The sequence below is a fragment of the Pelobates fuscus genome, chromosome 4 (assembly GCF_036172605.1).
Source record: "Pelobates fuscus isolate aPelFus1 chromosome 4, aPelFus1.pri, whole genome shotgun sequence".
Lineage (NCBI taxonomy): Eukaryota > Metazoa > Chordata > Amphibia > Anura > Pelobatidae > Pelobates > Pelobates fuscus.
In genome coordinates this window covers 111,578,116-111,600,425 of record NC_086320.1, presented here as the reverse complement: position 1 = coordinate 111,600,425, position 22,310 = coordinate 111,578,116, and the positions used below count along the sequence as shown (strand labels likewise).

The following is a 22,310-nucleotide window of genomic DNA, read 5'->3' as shown; positions in this document are numbered from 1 at the left end:
AAGGGAGAGAAGGGGATGGGAGAGCATTAAGGGGAAGGAGGGGATGGGAGAGCACTAAGACACTACACACATACACAATGCATCCTTACACATACACAGAAACATACAAGGCATCCCTAATCATATACAGACACAAGAAACATACAATGCATCCTACATTCACACAGAAACACACCATGCATCCATTACACACACACACACACACAATGCATACCTCACAAACACATACACACACACACACACAATGAGGCCCTTGCACACATACACAGGAGCACACACTGCTTCTTTTACACACACTAAATGCACCCATTACAGACACACACACTGCATTACATTACATACACATTAACACACCTTGAATCCCTTACACATACAAACACAGATTCACACAATGCATCCCTTAGACACACACACTGCATCCCTATAAACACACACTACACACACACACACACTACATCCCTTACACAAACTGGTATCCCTATACACTACATTTCATTAGAACACACACACACACACACATTACATCCACTACAATAACACATAACACATCCCCTACACACATACACTTAACTCCCTGTGAGCAAACTCATGGGTGGGTCTTGTAGGCATAAGGCTTATGGGCGGGCCTTGTAGGCATACTCATGGTCATGCCCTGGGGACCCAGACCGTGATCTGTGTAAGGGACCCAAAAAAATGGAGCTGCTTCCTGTTCGTTTATTTTTGTGAGCGCTGCCTCCAGAGAGCCTGTTTAAACACCAGACCATTGGAGCCAGACTACAGCTCTTGTTCTCATCTGGTGGTAAATAGGCAATCCAGCATATTATTAGTAGCACTAATCTCTAATTTACCTCACATTAAAGGGACACTATAGTCACCAGGACCACTACAGCTTAATGTAGTGGTTCTGATGTCTATAGACTGTCCCTGAGGCTTTGTAATGTAAACACACTGCCTTTTCAGAGAAAAGACAATGTGTACAGCACTGGCATTGGCTCATATGTCAGATCATATGGGTGAGGCATTGTGATATCACATGGGGGCGGCAAAAATTTTTGTTTGCCTGGGGCGGCAAAAATCCTTGCACCGGCCCTGTTGATGGGGTGTTGGAAAAATGCATCTTTGCCTAAATCCGTGCACCGATCTGTACAGGGTGTTACTATGAGCACTCTATGGGCTAAATATATTAAGATCCACAAAGGACATATGTAGCAATACCACCGGCAATATGAGTGACCTTGCAGCCTCAACATACACACAATGATTCATTACACACTTCCCTTAACTCAGGGCTTGAAACATTTGTTTGGAATCTAGGAGCCAGCTAAAAATGTTAGGAGCCTGTCATTTTCAACAAGAAAATGCAATTCTTAAAGGGACACCATAAGTCACCAGAACCACTACACCTTGATGTAGTTGTTCTGATGTTTATAGCCTGTCCCTGCAGGCTTTTCAGTGTAAACACTACCTTTTCAGCGAAAAGGCAGTGAAGACAGTGTTTACATTGCTGCTTAGAAACACCTCTAGTGAAAGTCACTCAGATGGCCACTAGAGAGTCCTGGGTCACGCTCTGCATGGAGGGGCTGAATGTTCCTCATAGAGATTCATTAATTTAATGCATCTCTATGAGAAGATGCGGATTGGCACATTTGATGCGCATGCACAAAATCCCCCCATGCTTTCCTTAAGGGAAAGCGTTGGTGTAGCTGAGATCATAAAGATTGATAATCTCAGCCATGGAGGTGGGACCAACCGCTTGAAACAGCGTGGGGAAAAAGGTGTCAGGCTCACACACAAACTCTGACGGTCTCGCACATACTGACAGGCACGCACATACATACACCCTGACAGGCACGCACACACTCTCTGACAGGCTTACACACACACACACACACACACTCACTGACAGGCTCATGCACACACACTCACTGACAGGCTCACGCACTGAAAGGCACACACAGACTCTGACAGGCTCTTACACACTTACATTTTTGTTTTAATTGAAACCCACTCCCTACCTTTGGGAGAGCTGGGTGGGTCTTTCCCTGGGGTCCAGAGGGGCTGCTCTCTTCCTGTGTATGAGGGAGCAGTACTTTGCCTGTTGCTCCTCTCTGCTCTCTCGCGCTCTCTGTAATGATGCCGAGACCGAATTGACATCATATTCAGGCTCCCGGCATAATTAGACAGTGAGAAGGAGCAGAGAGGAGCTGCAGGCACAGTACTGCTCCCTCGCACGTTACCTACAATGCTCTCGCGGGCAGCCGGCTCCATGCCACCTCAGCTGTCTGCCTCCATCCTCTTTAGGGCGGCCGGCTCAATGCTGCCTCAGCTGGCCACCTCCATGCTCCTCAGGGCAGCCCGGCTCCAATATTCCCAGCGACGGCTGCCTTCAAAGCTCTGGCTGCTACATTAACTAAATAGCTGGCAAATCCCTGGCGCCAGGGCGAAATTTCTAGTCTGGGATTTGTCGAGCCCTGACTTAACTACCATGACCATTTTACATGGGCTGAAAAAAATGACTGTATACAAAGGGACATTGGACAGCTGCATATTCTATCAGGCTGAAGAAAGACATGGAATGTATTTTGCTGTGTCTCATGTCACGATGGCAACCTCCCTAGTATGTCTCCAGAATGCTAGCATTACATAATGGGGGAGAAACTACCCTGATCCTTTTAAGAAGTTATAAGCACGTTATTATTATGTGTGAGCACAGTACCTACATAAAACATTTTAACAGTGTACTCACTCCATGAGACACACATATATATATATATATATATACAGGGAGTGCAGAATTATTAGGCAAATGAGTATTTTGACCACATCATCCTCTTTATGCATGTTGTCTTACTCCAAGCTGTATAGGCTCGAAAGCCTACTACCAATTAAGCATATTAGGTGATGTGCATCTCTGTAATGAGAAGGGGTGTGGTCTAATGACATCAACACCCTATATCAGGTGTGCATAATTATTAGGCAACTTCCTTTCCTTTGGCAAAATGGGTCAAAAGAAGGACTTGGACAGGCTCAGAAAAGTCAAAAATAGTGAGATATCTTGCAGAGGGATGCAGCACTCTTAAAATTGCAAAGCTTCTGAAGCGTGATCATCGAACAATCAAGCGTTTCATTCAAAATAGTCAACAGGGTCGCAAGAAGCGTGTGGAAAAACCAAGGCGCAAAATAACTGCCCATGAACTGAGAAAAGTCAAGCGTGCAGCTGCCAAGATGCCACTTGCCACCAGTTTGGCCATATTTCAGAGCAACATCACTGGAGTGCCCAAAAGCACAAGGTGTGCAATACTCAGAGACATGGCCAAGGTAAGAAAGGCTGAAAGACGACCACCACTGAACAAGACACACAAGCTGAAACGTCAAGACTGGGCCAAGAAATATCTCAAGACTGATTTTTCTAAGGTTTTATGGACTGATGAAATGAGAGTGAGTCTTGATGGGCCAGATGGATGGGCCCCTGGCTGGATTGGTAAAGGGCAGAGAGCTCCAGTCCGACTCAGACGCCAGCAAGGTGGAGGTGGAGTACTGGTTTGGGCTGGTATCATCAAAGATGAGCTTGTGGGGCCTTTTCGGGTTGAGGATGGAGTCAAGCTCAACTCCCAGTCCTACTGCCAGTTTCTGGAAGACACCTTCTTCAAGCAGTGGTACAGGAAGAAGTCTGCATCCTTCAAGAAAAACATGATTTTCATGCAGGACAATGCTCCATCACACGCATCCAAGTACTCCACAGCGTGGCTGGCAAGAAAGGGTATAAAAGAAGAAAATCTAATGACATGGCCTCCTTGTTCACCTGATCTGAACCCCATTGAGAACCTGTGGTCCATCATCAAATGTGAGATTTACAAGGAGGGAAAACAGTACACCTCTCTGAACAGTGTCTGGGAGGCTGTGGTTGCTTCTGCACGCAATGTTGATGGTGAACAGATCAAAACACTGACAGAATCCATGGATGGCAGGCTTTTGAGTCTCCTTGCAAAGAAAGGTGGCTATATTGGTCACTGATTTGTTTTTGTTTTGTTTTTGAATGTCAGAAATGTATATTTGTGAATGTTGAGATGTTATATTGGTTTCACTGGTAAAAATAAATAATTGAAATGGGTATATATTTGTTTTTTGTTAAGTTGCCTAATAATTATGCACAGTAATAGTCACCTGAACACACAGATATCCCCCTAAAATAGCTAAAACTAAAAACAAACTAAAAACTACTTCCGAAAATATTCAGCTTTGATATTAATGAGTTTTTTGGGTTCATTGAGAACATGGTTGTGATGTAGAATTATTAAAAATCTTTATTGAACTTGTACTGAATTATTGTACTAACTCCATTTTAACCTCACACTGTAACAAACCCTCCATTTTGTCCTCATTACCTGACAGATTCTCCATCTTAAACTACATTACATGACAGAATTTCCCAGCAACATTCAATACAATGAACAGAGACTGTATTTTCTATAAAGACATAGCTGACTCCGGAATTATTGAATCTCCTGTAACATGCAACAAAGTATAACCAAGGCCAGAGCCAAGGCCATGAGAACACTGTACTAATGAAATGTTCTATTCATAAAAGAACTTTGCACCTGACCACAAGATTGACATCGCTGACTGTGTAAAATGACGCTCAAGCCCCCCTTTCCACCGAGTAAAACTCATGCTGGGAAAAATGGCGCCTGAGCCTTCTGTCCACACCCTTGTCCAGAACAATACCACCTCCCGGTGGGAGGACACCCAGCTAGTCACTCAAACCCCTGAGCCAATTAATAATATTGATGGGTGGACACTGATATAGTCACATAACATTTAATCCAATTAATGATGTTTATTTGTTATTATCTGATAACCAATGATGATGTCATTTTGCATTTAAAAAGGCCTGCATAACTGTTTTCCAACCAGATGGCATTAAAATTTCTGAAGTGCTTTTAACCTGAACTCCATGTGTCAGTGTGAGCTTACTTCTGCGTATACGCAATTTAATCATCTCAGATTTGGACAGGAACAGATAGACATTTAAACATATTTGTTTATTTCTAAATTAATCTACATCAATTTGGCGCTTTCCAACGTGGGGCATCGGGCTATGGCCTCTGGCCGGTGAGCCGTCCTAAGGAAGATGCTGTTGGACGGGGGAATCCTGGGGGTAGGAAAGGAGATTGATCACCTCCAGGTACACGGTAGAGACTTCTGCAGAGCCACCGGTATGTTCCGGCCCCTTTGATTGACCCGTCCACGTGTCTGTGACTGCTTCCCGGGAGGACATCAAAGACAGGTAATATCTTGCCCGGTGTCTCGTTACTCACTTGTTTACCTGCATTTTAGTCTATCTGTTGCCTGGGTGTGTTTGTATTGGCCTATTTTAGCTTAAGTGCCCGGGTTGAGTGTCTGTTTGCTTGTTTTCCCCTTTTTGAGATAAAGGGGGGTGGACCTGCGGGGGATTTGCCTGGGTCTTCAGTTTGTCTGTCTATCTGTTTGTATTTTACCCCTTTTGGGATAAGGGGGGTGGACCTGAGGGGATTTGCCTGGGTCTTCTGTTGCCTGTTTTACTCCTTTTAGGAACCACGGTGCTGTGGTTGTAGGGAAAAAGGGGGGTTGACCTGTGGATGTGTTCCTGGGGGTCTTCTTTGCCTGTTTACTTCTTTTAGGAGCCTCGTGGTTGTGGCTGTATGGAAAAAGAAGTTTGTGGAACTGTGGGATCTGTGTAGAATCATAGTTTCCTGTGATCCAATTTTGTGTCACTTTGATAGCCTAGCTAGCTTCACTGTGCGCTTTCGGACCATCCAGCTCTAGTTGAGTTGGGGACGTCCTGACCCGGACCATCCAGCTCTAGTTGAGTTGGGGACGTCCTGACCCGGACCATCCAGCTCTAGTTGAGTTGGGGACGTCCTGACCCGGACCCTTCGGCTCTAGTTGAGTTGAAGGTCCACTGATTATTTAATTGTGGTAGGAGACTTAGCCTTGTGGCAGGGGACTCAGTTTCCTGGGGGGATTCAGGCAGGCATTGCTTGTTTTCCGCATCACGTGGTAGTGAGACTTATAAAGTGGGTTTTATAGGGGCACTACGGGAGTGAGGGTGGCGCGGCCACTTTAAGTGGACTGCTGTAACGAGGGAGGCTAGAAAGGATTTCGGACCGGTGTTAGCTGTTATCCTTGGCCGCTGGTAGTGAGACTTACGAAAGTCGTTCTTCCGAGCGGGGACACTACGAGATTGAGGGAGGTGACTTTGGAGTAAGCACACGAGTAAAGGAAAGGAATTACTGTTGATTTCATTTGAACTGTGATGCATGCACTGTATTTCAACTGTACTGTTGTCTTGTTTGTTTAATGTGGAGTCATTTAAACTCCTGTGTCTGTCCCTAAGGATTTTTCCTTACTCTTTACCTTTTCTACACTTCCTGTACTATTATACTATCCACTCCCATTCCTCTTAATAGAGAAGTGATTGGTCACACACTTCTCACCTCGCTCCAATCCGTGTCTACCACCCCGGGTAGGCGGATTCAGTGACTAGTCTATGTTTTGGGAAGATGCACTTGAGAAGGGCCCACAATTCTCAGGTGGCAGTAGGCATTGTAGACGTTCCTGTTCAATTTTCCTTGTCTTTCCCTATATCTAGGACGCTGGTGTAGGGGAAAAGGGATTATGGGGCAGGATTTAACTAAGCCCAGTAAGGGCTGGCTAGCATGTGATTTAGTTGAAGACAGAGAGGGTGAGGTGGTTTAGTTGAAGACAGAGATGGTTAAAGGTGTTGCAAAGATTGCAAAAGTATGTAAAATTGCTGTGCCTTCATGTGGTAGATTACTGACAGAGAAGAAAGCAAGCTTACTGGTACAGAGTAGCAATGCTATTCAGCAGGAAGGTTGGGCTGAGGAAGAACTAGATCACAAAGGGTTAAGAATATATGTATATTATAATAATTGTTTTTGTATTTTGTGTTAGCCATTACCCTGGTAGAGGGTGGGGGTTTTGTATTGAGTTTCACTGAGAGTATTACTATATTGTGATTGACCTGACTGGATCAGGGATTATTTCAATTACTGCTATAAGTATGGGTACCCTAGGTGTATTGTCTAAATGTTGTGTTTTTTTTTTTTTTGTGTCTATTTGCTTTTGCAATAACTGTAACGTAACTGTCCTTCCAGTGCTGACATGGTTAAATCTTGTGCCTGTAGTCTCCCCCTCCCTCTCTCCCCCCCCCTCCTCCCTCCCTCTCTTGCTTCTGGTCTCTGTGTGCGGAGGTTCGGGGGGGAGGAGGGAGGGGGGTGGCATGCTTGCGATTCAGGTCTGTCTCTTCAGTGTTACGTAGAGTTGTTCAGAAGCTACTGTTAAGACTCTAGAAAATATTCTAATTGTGTATTTTGCTACTTACATAGGAGTGAGGTTTCTAGGGTTTGTGTGTTGTTGCTGCTGCCATTTGTGCGACGCCAGCAGGTTCCGTGGCGTTGTATATGTATTTGGACGTGTTGAGTGATTAATAGCTGGTGAATGATGGGGGAGGTTGGTTGCATCCCGTGAGTTTATTTTTTGCACCATGTTATTTCAAAGCTTCACGGGCTGTTAAATGTATAATGCTTTCATTTGTCAGCTGAAATGCCCTAAAAGAAAATGGCCCCTAGAACAAAAGAAGGTTGTCCTTAGTACCCACGCCTCCTCCTGCCCTCACTCTGCCCTTACCATATCAGTGAGGTCATATCCGCCCGTGTATTGTGTCATGCTCATCCTATCTTAAAGACATGCTGTCTTCCTTAATTCCCATATATTATGAACAAAAAAGTTACAATTACTAAAATTATCCTACTATTAGTTTCCCTATATCAGGAAAGTGTCTGTGACAAGTAATGGTTAATATGTAGATAGAATATATATGTCTATCGTTTCACGTATAAGTAACAAGTGTGTTTTAGCTTTGTGTACAAAGATTGATAACATGCTGAAAGAAGGGTTATCTTAAAGAACATTTACTAAAAGAAAGTTCTAATAAACCAAGATTTCTTGAACAAATGAATAAGCCAAGTTTAAAGACTGACTAACATAATTTTTGTTGTAAGCCCAGATATTTTATTATTGCATATGCATAGGAATTGAGACTTTGGGCATTATAGTATATTAATTCTAGATCTGTTACTAGCAGCAAGTGCCTATCCCACGCATGCTTAAAACACTTCTACTGAGTTAACCTCTACCACTCCAGTTGGAAGGCTATTCCATGCATCCACTACCCTCTCAGTAATGTAATACTTCCTGATATTATTTTTAAACCTTCGTCCCTCTATTTTTGAGACTATGTCCTCTTGTTATGGTAGTTTTCCTTCTTTTAAATATAGTCTCCACTTTTACTGTGTTGTTTCCCCTTTATGTATTTAAAATGCTTTTATCATATTTCCCCTGTCTCGTCCTTTCACCTAGCTATACCTGTTAAGATCCTTTAACCTTTCCTGGTGAATTTTATCCTGCAATCCATGAACCAGTTTAATAGCCCTTCTTTGAACTCTCTCTAAGGTATCCATATCCTTCTGAAGATATGGTCTCCAGTACTGTATCCAGTGCTCTAAGTGAGGTCCCACCAGTGTTCTGTACAATGGCATGAGCATTTCCCTCTTCCTACTGCTAATACCTCTCCCTATGCAACCAAGCATTCTGCTAGCATTTTCCGCTGCTCTATTACATTGTACATTGTCATCAACAGCCAGAAACTGGAGAACAAGAAATGTGAATTAATGTATAGCCATTTATAAGCTTAACAAAATCTCCATTATCTTTTCCATTTATTTTGCAGAAGGCAATGTTATTTGTCTATTTTGTATGTTTTAAAAATACATTATCAGTGAAGAGTAGAATAAATTTTATCCCATTTACGAGACATAAAATTGTGATAATGTATATTTGTGATATAAGTAGGAATTACATTTTGAGATGTTAGATATAAATTATTAAATTAAGAACGAGAGTCAGGGATAGCGTCTGTCTCCGCGGGCACAAGACCCCGTGTGGAGAAGTGGTGGGCAAGCCATCATGGGCCACCCATGGGAGTGAAACGTTCGAGGCTTGTGGAGACAAGATGAGCATGTTAGCCTTTTATTATTTTTCTCTAGGGAAAGCATAGGGCCAGTTAATAGTTGTTGTACATGGGCTATTTGCAGCCTCCATTGCATTTCTACCTAGTCTTGATTTCTTATGTATCCTCCATTGCTACATCACCTGTCTGCTCCCTTACCTGCCCACCCCCGCTTATTCCTCCCACCGATCCCTCCCCTTCATCTACAGTCCCCCACTTTCCCCTACTGCCCCTCCCTCTACTCCACCTTCTCCTCCTCCTACTCCTTCTTCCTGCTCTTACTCCTCCCTCCTCTTCCTACTCCTCCCTCTACTCCACTTTCTCCTCCTACTCCTTCCTCTACTCCACCTTCTCCTCCTCCTACTCCTTCTTCCTGCTCTTACTCCTCCCTCCTCTTCCTACTCCTCCCTCTACTCCACTTTCTCCTCCTACTCCTTCCTCTACTCCACCTTCTCCTCTTTCCTCCTCCTTCTCCTCTACCCCCCCTACCCCTTCCTCCTGCTCTTACTCCTCCCTCCTCTTCCTACTCCTCCCTCTATTTCTCCTCCTCCTACTCCTCCCTCTACTCCACTTTCTCCTTCTACTCCACCTTCTCCTCTCTCCTCCTACTTCTCCTCTATTCCTCCTTCTCCTCCTCCTACTCCTCCCTCTACTCCGCCTTCTCCTCCTCCTACTCCACCTTCTCCCCTCTCACTCTATCCACTACTCATTCTTCCATCTCCCCACCACCATATCTATATCCTTTATATGCTTCCTCCCTTCTTATTCCTTACCAATTTCCTCCACCCATAGACAACTCTGCCTCTACCTGACAACATTATATTTTGAAGGAAAGTTGCTCTGGCCACTCTTCCGCCACTTCCCAGGGGGGAATACCACACTAACGAATAATTATTCATACATGAAAGAACTGTTTTGGGCACTCTCAAGGAAATAGTGCGGTCCTGACCCAGATTCCCATGGAAGTAAGACACCTGTAAGGGAGGTGGCTGTCCCTCATGTTTTTTTTCTTCACTAAGTCCCCAGAAATCTCATGAAAGGAACCTGACTCATTAGAACAAAACATGAACAATCAATTCACAACTCTCTACAGAGGGGGGTCAGCAAGAGAACTGTAAATAGAAAGACAAATACCCCCCAATCTCACACAGAAATAGGTGAGGAAACCTCTCCTACTGCTCCTCATGGTTGCTTTGAACAGATGAAAGAAGAAACAAGACACCTTTCAACAGAGCATGCAGTAGCTTTACCAGATCCTGACTCCACTCTGTTTGCGGATAATGAGGAAAGGCACCATACTGGATTTGCTGTTGCTACAGAAGATCAGGTACGTCAAGCATCTTCACATTCCTCACTCACATCTGCTCAAGACGCTGATTGACAGCCTTCTCAGTGGCATACAAAATGCCTGAAGGAAGACATGCCAATACCTACACTGACTCAAGATATGCCCTGGGTGCAGCACATTATTTTGGATCAATCTGGAAGATAAGAAGCACCACTCAGCTGACCAAAAGCTGCCAACCAAGCCACAAGTGCACCAAGGGAAGTGGACAGAAGGGTGTCCGCTAAAGAAACTTCTATACTCACCATGTAGATCCTACCCACAGATTTCAAACTTCTGAAAGAATGACAAGCAGCTGCTGACCCTGAAGAAATACAAAGCTGGAAAAACAGAAAGGGGCAACCCTTGAAGACGGGCTGTACTCCAACACTCTCAAGCTCTGTTTACCCAAAAACATGTACTGGGCAGTGAGCCCATGGAACTTTATACCTATCCAAGACCCTCATGAACTCTTTGATCTCTAAATACTCCTAAGCACCTAGCTAACTCTCAATATCCCTTTCAAGAATCCAGGTGACAAAGAGCTACTGGGTCAAATATGCACTAGTTATAATAGACATTTTGTCAGAATGGCCAGAAGCCTAGCCGGTCATCAATGTGACAACCAAGACCATATACCCAGTAGTGCATTGTGAAAGTTGCAGAGATCACTCAGTGGATTCATTGTTCCAGATTCAAGACTCTCTCTCTCTCTGCAACATGAGAAGTGACTTTTGTTGATTTTGACACACTTTTGACTCTAAAGAAAAAATGATACCAGCAAGTAGGTGTTTGATGGCCATAATAATGCCTGACCACCTGCCATCGATGGAAAGCCGAGGACCCCAAAAGGAGACCTCGTGAAGCTAAAGAGATCCAAACGCCAAGCTCCCTCAGGATTATTTGTCCATCCTGAGTTTGTGGTGATATTAATATTGACTAAATGATCCGAGTCCACCTACGCTGATGTAGCGTGGGACAGGTTTAATACTACAATGCATAAGCAAATGCGCCCTAGCCAAGGTTATTATGTCCATACACATAATACATGACAAGGTATTCTTGACACACCACATTCATGCTTCAGAACATAAAGAGGAGCACCCCTCTAAAGGGAAAGTTTGACACACATATATATATATTGATGCCATAGGTGTGCCAAGGGGGGTACCTAATAATAATAATAATATTTTGATTTGCATTTATTATATCTATTGCAACCAACAATGTTTACCTGTCACCATGACTTGTTGTGCCTATATTCCAGATAACACAGGTCCATATGGTAATGTAAGCTTGTCTATTCATGATGTCCCTCTGAAGAACTAAGAAGACTTTAAGAATCGTTACTTCATAGGGTTTTGTGCCTTTGGGCTAACCTGTCTTCTGGAACTAACCAATAAAGTTTATCTTTTAGAATATTAACATTTCATAGGGGGGACTGATGTAGAATTATTAAAAATCTTTATTGAACTTGTACTGAATTATTGTACTAACTCCATTTTAACCTCACACTGTAACAAACCCTCCATTTTGTCCTCATTACCTGACAGATTCTCCATCTTAAACTACATTACATGACAGAATTTCCCAGCAACATTCAATACAATGAACAGAGACTGTATTTTCTATAAAGACATAGCTGACTCCGGAATTATTGAATCTCCTGTAACATGCAACAAAGTATAACCAAGGCCAGAGCCAAGGCCATGAGAACACTGTACTAATGAAATGTTCTATTCATAAAAGAACTTTGCACCTGACCACAAGATTGACATCGCTGACTGTGTAAAATGACGCTCAAGCCCCCCTTTCCACCGAGTAAAACTCATGCTGAGAAAAATGGCGCCTGAGCCTTCTGTCCACACCCTTGTCCAGAACAATACCACCTCCCGGTGGGAGGACACCCAGCTAGTCACTCAAACCCCTGAGCCAATTAATAATATTGATGGGTGGACACTGATATAGTCACATAACATTTAATCCAATTAATGATGTTTATTTGTTATTATCTGATAACCAATGATGATGTCATTTTGCATTTAAAAAGGCCTGCATAACTGTTTTCCAACCAGATGGCATTAAAATTTCTGAAGTGCTTTTAACCTGAACTCCATGTGTCAGTGTGAGCTTACTTCTGCGTATACGCAATTTAATCATCTCAGATTTGGACAGGAACAGATAGACATTTAAACATATTTGTTTATTTCTAAATTAATCTACATCAGTTGTTGTTCAATAATAAAATTAATCCTCAAAAATACAACTTGCCTAATAATTCTGCACTCCCTGTATATATATATATATATATATATATATATATATATATATATATATATAAAGAGATAAACTTGGCACTCACCCTTTTCAAAAAAATCTTAGCAATGTTCTTGCCTGGGTGCAGACCTCAGCGTAGGTATGAATATTCCAATATTGTAATAAGGTGCACTCACAGGACTTTTTCAATAACTTACTTTTATTCTGAGAAGTGAATTACATGTTAAGAAAATATCGTAAATCGACGTTTCGACCCCTATAGGGTATTTTTCAAGATCAATCTTACAGTGTACAACAATGCATATATATAGGTAACTGCTAATAGTCACTTACCTAAACGGTGTGTGAGAAAAAAGCTGCCGCTCGAAAATCCGAAACCCGGAAGTGATTCAGTGTGACCACGTGACTACGCGTGTGCGTGCGTCGTTGCCAAGCAACGAACCTAAAACAAAACATAACCTCCGATGGAATGTATATTCCGCAAGCTGCAAACAGCTCTAGGGGGATCAGAAGTGATCATAAGTGCCCAGTGACTAGGTGATAAGCGCCAATAATAATTGGCAAAACCAATCCCTATTACCCCATGGAGGAATAAGAAAAATCGTAATCTAGACTGTCGGAGAGGAGAAAGAGGACTATAAAAACTGAACCTAGTGATGTCACCCGTGAAAAATTATTAAAGTGAAAGTGCTGATGAAAACATTCACAAATAAAAAAAATAATAAAAAGTCCTACCGGATCCTCCTCGGACAGTTATACTAAATCTAACTCTAAGAATACTCTAGTGCCTTTTCTATACTATGTGTTGCTATGTGCATATATAATGCAACTTTCTTACCCATGTTTTTTCGTTTACTAGTAAATAACCTAGTAATAATGGAGCCTATATTACGTGCCAATATATAATACCAACTTAATACACGTATTTTTACAGATAGTAAATAACTAAAACATATGATATTACCCATACAACTTTATGAAATAAATATCAACATATCGTACTGCAGAGTACATAATCATAAACAATATTAAGCCATAATTCAATTCTATTGTGTGCCTGCTGAATATATAATCATAGACACAATTAAGCCATACTTCAATTCTATAATATACCTGATTCTTATTCCTCCATGGGGTAATAGGGATTGGTTTTGCCAATTATTATTGGCGCTTATCACCTAGTCACTGGGCACTTATGATCACTTCTGATCCCCCTAGAGCTGTTTGCAGCTTGCGGAATATACATTCCATCGGAGGTTATGTTTTGTTTTAGGTTCGTTGCTTGGCAACGACGCACGCACACGCGTCATCACGCGTAGTCACGTGGTCACACTGAATCACTTCCGGGTTTCGGATTTTCGAGCGGCAGCTTTTTTCTCACACACCGTTTAGGTAAGTGACTATTAGCAGTTACCTATATATATGCATTGTTGTACACTGTAAGATTGATCTTGAAAAAGACCCTATAGGGGTCGAAACGTCGATTTACGATATTTTCTTCACATGTAATTCACTTCTCAGAATAAAAGTAAGTTATTGAAAAAGTCCTGTGAGTGCACCTTATTACAATATTGGAATATATATATATATATATATATATATATATATATACATACACCATAAACAATTTTTTTTTATATCAATTTGTAAGAATAGTTTAGCAATTTCCAATAGACTATATCAATAGGAATAAAAACCACTTAACTCAACTGAGAGTATTGTGCTCTCTTATTAATAATTATTATTATATTAATTGTATTCACTCTATGACAGTAGCATATAATAGCATAGCAGTCCTGTAGTCACAGTAAACCCATGGAATCAAATCAATGTCAACTGTAAGTCCAAATACAGTTATTAGGTGTCATTGTGCATTTAAAATCAGTTTCATATAATATGGAAGATTTGTGGATTTCATACCTTTAAAATGTTGAGTGAGGGAGAGAATTTCAGCAATTCTTCTATAACTTCACTGAATCCCTTAGTAGCTGCTTTAAACAATGCAGTCGTGCCATCCTAAAAAGAAAAGACTCTTAGAGACACACATGTTCTCTCTGTTAGTATTTTGGCTGATATAGGCTCAGATGTGTATAGAATTTTCACAGATACAAGAATGTAATGTAACACAAGATGACATCTGTGAATCTGTGATATTCCTAAAAGATGCATATTAGTTTGTTGACATTCCTGCTGCCTCTCGGAAATATTGAAAGCAAGGACCAGAAATACATAAAACAATGCTTCATAACCTGGTGCTGGATGGAAAGCTCCATGACATAACTGGAGTGATTTTGCACTGACTGCTAATCACTTTACACTTAGTATCCACCTCACAGCCAGGGCAGTAGCTCCATAAGGCTACCTTATGAATAATCTGTCTCTGAATGCATAAACTACCCAGCACACTGCATTAACTATCCATCACTGTCTGTCCAGCCCACTGTATTAACTATCCAGCACAGTCTACCCAGCACACTGCATTAACCACCCAGCACTGTCTATCCAGCACACTGCATTAACCACCCAGCACTGTCTATCCAGCACACTGCATTAACCATCCAGCACTGTCTATCCAGCACACTGCATTAACCATCCAGCACTGTCTACTCAGCACACTGCATTAACTATCGAGCACTGTCTATCCAGCATACTGCATTAACCACCCAGCACTGTCTAACCAGCACACTGCATTAACCACCCAGCACTGTCTACCCAGCACACTGCATTAACCATCCAGCACTGTCTACCCAGCACACTGCATTAACCATCCAGCACTGTCTACCCAGCACACTGCATTAACCATCCAACACTGTCTACCCAGCACACTGCATTTACCATCCAGCATGGTCTACCCAGCACACTGCATTAACCATCCAGCACTGTCTACCCAGCACACTGCATTAACCATCCAGCACTGTCTAACCAGCACACTGCATTAACCATCCAGCACTGTCTAACCAGCACACTGCATTAACCATCCAGCATGGTCTACCCAGCACACTGCATTAACCATCCAGCATGGTCTAAACAGCACACTGCATTAACCATCCAGCACTGTCTAACCAGCACACTGCATTAACCATCCAGCACTGTCTATCCAGCACACTGCATTAACCATCCAGCACTGTCTACCCAGCACACTGCATTAACCATCCAGCACTGTCTACCCAGCACACTGCATTAACCATCCAACACTGTCTACCCAGCACACTGCATTTACCATCCAGCATGGTCTACCCAGCACACTGCATTAACCATCCAGCACTGTCTACCCAGCACACTGCATTAACCATCCAGCACTGTCTAACCAGCACACTGCATTAACCATCCAGCACTGTCTAACCAGCACACTGCATTAACCATCCAGCATGGTCTACCCAGCACACTGCATTAACCATCCAGCATGGTCTAAACAGCACACTGCATTAACCATCCAGCACTGCCTAACCAGCACACTGCATTAACCATCCAGCACTGTCTATCCAGCACACTGCATTAACCATCCAGCACTGTCTATCCAGCACACTGCATTAACCATCCAACACTGTCTACCCAGCACACTGCATTTACCATCCAGCATGGTCTACCCAGCACACTGCATTAACCATCCAGCACTGTCTACCCAGCACACTGCATTAACCATCCAGCACTGTCTAACCAGCACACTGCATTAACCATTCAGCACTGTCTACCCAGCACACTGCATTAACCATCCAGCATGGTCTAACCAGCACACTGCATTAACCATCCAGCACTGTCTAACCAGCACACTGCATTAACCATCCAGCACTGTCTATCCAGCACACTGCATTAACCATCCAGCACTGTCTACCCAGCACACTGCATTAACCATCCAACACTGTCTAACCAGCACACTGCATTAACCATCCAGCACTGTCTATCCAGCACACTGCATTAACCATCCAGAACTGTCTATCCAGCACACTGCATTAACCATCCAGCACTGTCTAACCAGCACACTGCATTAACCATCCAGCACTGTCTACCCCGCACACTGCATTAACCATCCAACACTGTCTACCCAGCACACTGCATTAACCATCCAGCACGGTCTACCCAGCACACTGCATTAACCATCCAGAACTGTCTATCCAGCACACTGCATTCACTATCCAGCACTGTCTACCCAGCACACTGCATTCACTATCCAGCACTGTCTACCCAGCACACTGCATTCACTATCCAGCACTATCTACTCCGCACACTGCATTAACCATCCAGCACTGTCTATCCAGCACACTGCATTAGATATCCAGCACCGTCTAGTCTGCACACTGCATTAACCATCAAGCACTTTCTGCCCAGCACATGGCATTGGCTACTTACAATGCGGGCAGCATCTCGATCCGCTCCTCTGAGTAGCAGAACTCTGACCACTTCACTGTGCCCCACCTGTGCAGCAATCCACAGAGGTGTGGTTCCATCCTTAAGAGGAAAGAATAATTAATAAAAGAGAAACTTGACCATCCATTCTATTTACAGCATTATATAGATATTGCTTTTAAACAATAAATACATGTTAGGTACATATAAAGTCTTCTGCAGATAAACTGTTTAATGGTTTGGCTATAACTAAAGAGACAGCCTTCCTTAAAACAGAAGATCCAGATGTAATTTTAGTTTGTGGAATCTAATCTAATCCCATAAGCGGATTTGTGAGAAAAGTAGTTTTTCACCTTGTTTGAAATCATTCACAGCAGCATCACTCTGCTGTCTGATTGACAGCTCTGAGAGACTGGGTTAGATCTACAGCTATTTTTGTAGCTGAGAGTTGGTACAGGGTACTTTTTGCACAATCAAAGTTATTATTAAAGTAATTATGATGGTGCACAGAGTGCCTCTTTAAACTTGGGTTCACAAGTTGGGTAATACCTCTTATTTTCCTCATTCTGAAGAAGAGGTGCCACATTTCCCATTGGACAGAGTAAGCACGGGCAGTAAGATGGGTACATCTACATCTGTTGAAAGTCCCTTTCTCACCTCCTGTCCCGACCGGAACAGAGCGCTGCAGGACTTTGCGACTGCTGTGCTAATCTGAGGAGCCTGACCTGTCCATTGTCTGACCCCTCAGACTGAACACAGTGATGGAGGAGAAAAACAGGACTGGGGTCAGAATGGCCAATTCAGAAATGCCACACACACTGTACACACTGCTTTCTACACATACATACATACATACATACATACATACATACATACATACATACATACATACATACATACATACATACATACATACATACATACATACATACATACATACATCTACTCATATTGTTACACAAATCCCACACTGACAACAAACAGACACTACTAAACACAATGTTACACACACTTTGCTACACAAACTACTACTCGTACTGCTATCCACACAAATACTGCTAACCACACTGTACACTACACATGCCGCAAACCACACTCTTACACACACAAATACTGCTAACCTGTGAGGAACTGACTCTGCTGGGTTTCGAACCCAGGTTTACATGCTGCTAAACCTCTTCCTTACCACTACACCACCCTGCCTTTTGCAAATGTACCTGAGATCTGGTATCCTTGACTCTATAAGCATTGGTATCAGTGACAAGTCTCTTCAGCTGTGTCTGGTCATGTGTCTGGTTCTTGGCCTATAAAAGCCACTTCCTGTCTCTGTACCTTTGCCAGATTATTGTGGTTCCTGTACTCTCTAATCAAGCTTGTTCCTGTTTCTCCTACCTGTTGCTGATTTTGGACCGTTTTGACTTTGCTGCTTCTCCTTCCCACTGACCTCGGCTTGCCTCACTACGATTATCATCTCTCTGTTCCAGTCTCCCATCTCTGCTTAAGACCAGAAGGCCACTCAAGGCTCAGGGGCTCAACCACCTGGGTAACGAGTGGCTACCTCTGGCAGAAAACATTGCTGATCTGGCTACTGGACTCCAAAACTTTGTAACATCAATATCATTACATAACCACACTGTACACTACACATGCCGCTAACCACACTGTAGGAAACACACACTACTGTACACACACACTGACGCACAAACACACAGACATATATATGCACACAGACATACACTTACTCATTTATATTACAACACATGGATACACACATACACACTCCTTATGTAAACTGTTTCCTTATTAGTTTGTACGGGGGATTGGGAGATGCTTGCGAATTCTGTGCCTACAGATTCTTGTAATGTTAATCTGGCCCTGCAAATGTTATTCTTCTCCTCCAAATCACATATCTCCTTTTCCCGAGGGCATGCAAAATAAATATGCAAATTTCATGAAATGATTTTCATTTTTAGTTTTGGTTCTTCTTTCAGTCTTCTAATTTATAGGCCTGGTTTTGAGAGTGCTACATCATTTATTTACTATAATTAAGTTATCAGCTGCATTGGTGAATAAATTTTTCAACTGGATTTACTAGCTGGTGGTGACTCTGCAGTAGCTGATGAAATCAGTTGCGCTGAGTGAGTAAAAAGGTCTGTGATATTGACAGATTTTAAGCTGATTTCTAAGTATAACTCCTCTAACACTCGGAAAATAAATTGGTGTAACTGATTATTGTTGCAAGCTGTGACAATTGTTTGCTGTTAGCTGTAAATATGACAAATTAAAATAAAAAATAAACGCTGAAACCCAAGCATGTAAACAATACACTTTTAGAGTAATGTGCTATTGAAAGTGATAGTAAAAAAAAGTTTGAAATAATATTTGGTGGGGGTCTGTAAAACCTCAGTGTATATTAAGAGAGATCTGATTGGCTCCTTCACACACAGACTGACATATATTGAGGGAGTTTTTAACTCCTGTATCAAATTAAAGTGTACCGAGATGAACCAATAGAGGCAGTGTATGCCCTATTCTGTTCATTCATAATTATAATGTCTAAAGTACACACTGGAGGAATAAGGATACTATTTTTTTCTGTGCCAAACCTAATTTAATTCTTTTTGTAGGTATGGCCAGTAGAGGGAGCTCTGTGACAGTTGTTAATACAATCCAAACAACTACTTTGACATTTTGGGGGGGCTAACAGGACATTTTAACAGTTCACTAAGGCCTAGATTAATTTTGGATAAACTTTCACAATTAATTAATATTTGAAAAATATATTAGTATATTTTATATTTATTCTATATATTTTTATATTTGAATATTTTCAAAAAATATTTGTTATATCTCGTTCTTTCCATATTGCCCTAAAATACCATGTACGTTCTCACTAAACTGCAAATTGTCAGGAATAGACCAGCAAACTTCAAATAGTAGATTGAGTGGAAAAAAAATTAGCTATTTTTCCAACTAAACTAATTTAGCATAATATATGCATGTCCTGGTCAATTCCATACAACCATTCATTTAGTAAGTAATGCTGCTTCTCTGTTAAATAAAAGGTACCTCTGACACCAGGAAAAGAATCAACAGCCCTCCAAAGTATTCAAATACCCCCTGTACACAATGCAGGTATCTGCAATTGTCAAACATGCCTTTAGGTGGCTCCTTATGAGTGATAATTAGAAACATTCATTTTATGTTACTTAAATCTGATGTTTGCAGCATAATAAAGAGACACGTTTAGTATTTAGTTTGTTAATTGAATCCATGTGCTATCCAGAGGTTCACATGCCAGGCCCTTTGGCTTTTAATGAAAGCTCTCTCTATATAAAAACCTTCAGCTATGCTTGTGAAAATATATTACTGAAGGTTTTGCTCCTACAATACGCACGTTAGACTGTTTTCTGGCTAAATAATAAAATCGACTTTTCATGCTACCTGTCTTGGTTGATTTGCTCTTGCCCCGGATGTGAGTAACAAGCGAACTACATCAACATAGCCCCCTTGTGCTGCAAGAAACAATGAAGTGGCTCCATCCTAAAAAAACAAAAAAAAAAGCCGCACACATTATCACAAGCTAAACATGCATGTATTGCCATAAATTCATTACTAAAGAACGGTACATGCTTCACTACTGCATTATCAGAACAGAGAGGGACATACATTATCCCAGCAGACATGTACAGTATATGTTTTAGCACAGCAGAAAGATACATATATCTTCACAATAAAAAAAAAAAAAAAAACACATACATTATCCCAGCAGACATGTACATGTACAGCACTGCAGAAAGATACATATATTGTCACAATCAAAAAATGACATACATTATCACAACTGAAAAGTACACGCATTGTCACAAAGGTTCCATTACAACAATGTTCTGCCAGGTTTACTGCCCGTACATGCTCCCTTCCATGGAACAATTTTGAATAATTCTCTTTTTCTCATGCATTTATTTAAACAGCAGTTATTAACCTAATCCATTCCTGTTAACCTTCCCAAATCTGATGGGACAAGTGTTCTGGAAAATATTCTGACAGAACTGTTTGTTTTTTTGTTGTTGTTTTTTTAAACAATCTTTATTTATTCAGTTTATCATATATAAACAAGGCTGACAGAAGTGGTTAATTTCTCTGGTGTTACTCTGAACTTGAGCACCAGGTGTGGCTCAGCAGTGTTTTTATCCCATGCATTTCTGAACTCCTCCACTGTTATAGTCTCTGCCATCACTGCTGAAACGTTATTCCATGCATCTACAGCTCTTTCTGTAAAATAGAAATCCCCAATGTTCAGCACCAACTGGCCAGATATCTATTATACACATATTTAAGGGGGGCCCATGCCACTTATTGCGACTGATTGCTAACCATTTACAAAGAAGCTCTGGCAAATCATTTCTCACAATGCTCATCCCTGAATTGTCCACGGGAGCTGGAATGCCATAGAATAGCAATCACTACAGTATACACTAAACAACCCAGTAACCACTCGTTCTACCCCAATTAAAACAAAGCAATGCTAGCTTGCTGAATTCTCTGAATGGAGGATTAGAGCTTAATTCAATGTCCATCCTCCCAACTGTCAATGTGTTTTGTTAAGTAAACTATGCGTTCTCCTAAAAGGAAAACTGAATTTCCTGAAAATACAAAACTTATTTATTTATAAATTTATCGAATGGTGTTTTCTGTTCATCACAAAATACAGTTCAGTGAACAAACTACGGTTGTTTACTCCTGAGCAATTTGGAAATTAAAGAATTTGTCATCAAATTTTCACTTCTTGTTTTTTAAAAAGTTTATTACATTTAAAGGGACACTATAGTCACCAAAACAATTTTAGCTTTATGAAGCAGTTTTGGTGTATATACCATGCCCCTGCAGTCTCACTGCTCAAATCTAGACAATTTAGGAGTTACATCACTTTGTTTGTGCAGCCCTAGCCACACCTCCCTGCAAGCAGGTCCAGTGCCAGGATTTCTGCAGTTTATTTACTATACGCCAAAATGAAATATTCCATTGATTTTTTTAACGACATTTTATTACATATACCCCCAAAGAAAATATGTTTTTATGTGTTTCTGAATGTTTATATGCAAGATCTAAGTCTGTACCAGGTAATACTCCAATCAGAAGCTTCTAATAGAGAATCCGCGATGCTGGTGCTGAAAATGTGTACACGCACTCTAGATCACGGCTTTTCTATGTTTCCCATTAAGCTCACAGTCAGCTCAATGAAAAAGGTGGAAGGCAGCAGACACACGTTAGTACAGCGTGTCTGACTTCTCT

At 41.6% G+C, this 22,310-nt stretch overlaps 1 protein-coding gene across 1 annotated transcript in view; it reads right to left on the bottom strand.

Moving 5' to 3' along the window:
• The window catches only part of ANKRD29 (ankyrin repeat domain 29), a 111,652-nt gene that overhangs the window by 2,538 nt on the left and 86,804 nt on the right, over positions 1 to 22,310 (bottom strand). Inside the window, exons 6-8 of the mRNA XM_063451479.1 lie at positions 20,460 to 20,558; positions 17,019 to 17,117; positions 14,592 to 14,687 (exon numbers count right to left, since the gene is read on the bottom strand). Of these exons, the coding sequence (XP_063307549.1) occupies positions 14,592 to 14,687; positions 17,019 to 17,117; positions 20,460 to 20,558 (294 nt within the window). The remainder of the gene's footprint in view (positions 1 to 14,591; positions 14,688 to 17,018; positions 17,118 to 20,459; positions 20,559 to 22,310) is intronic.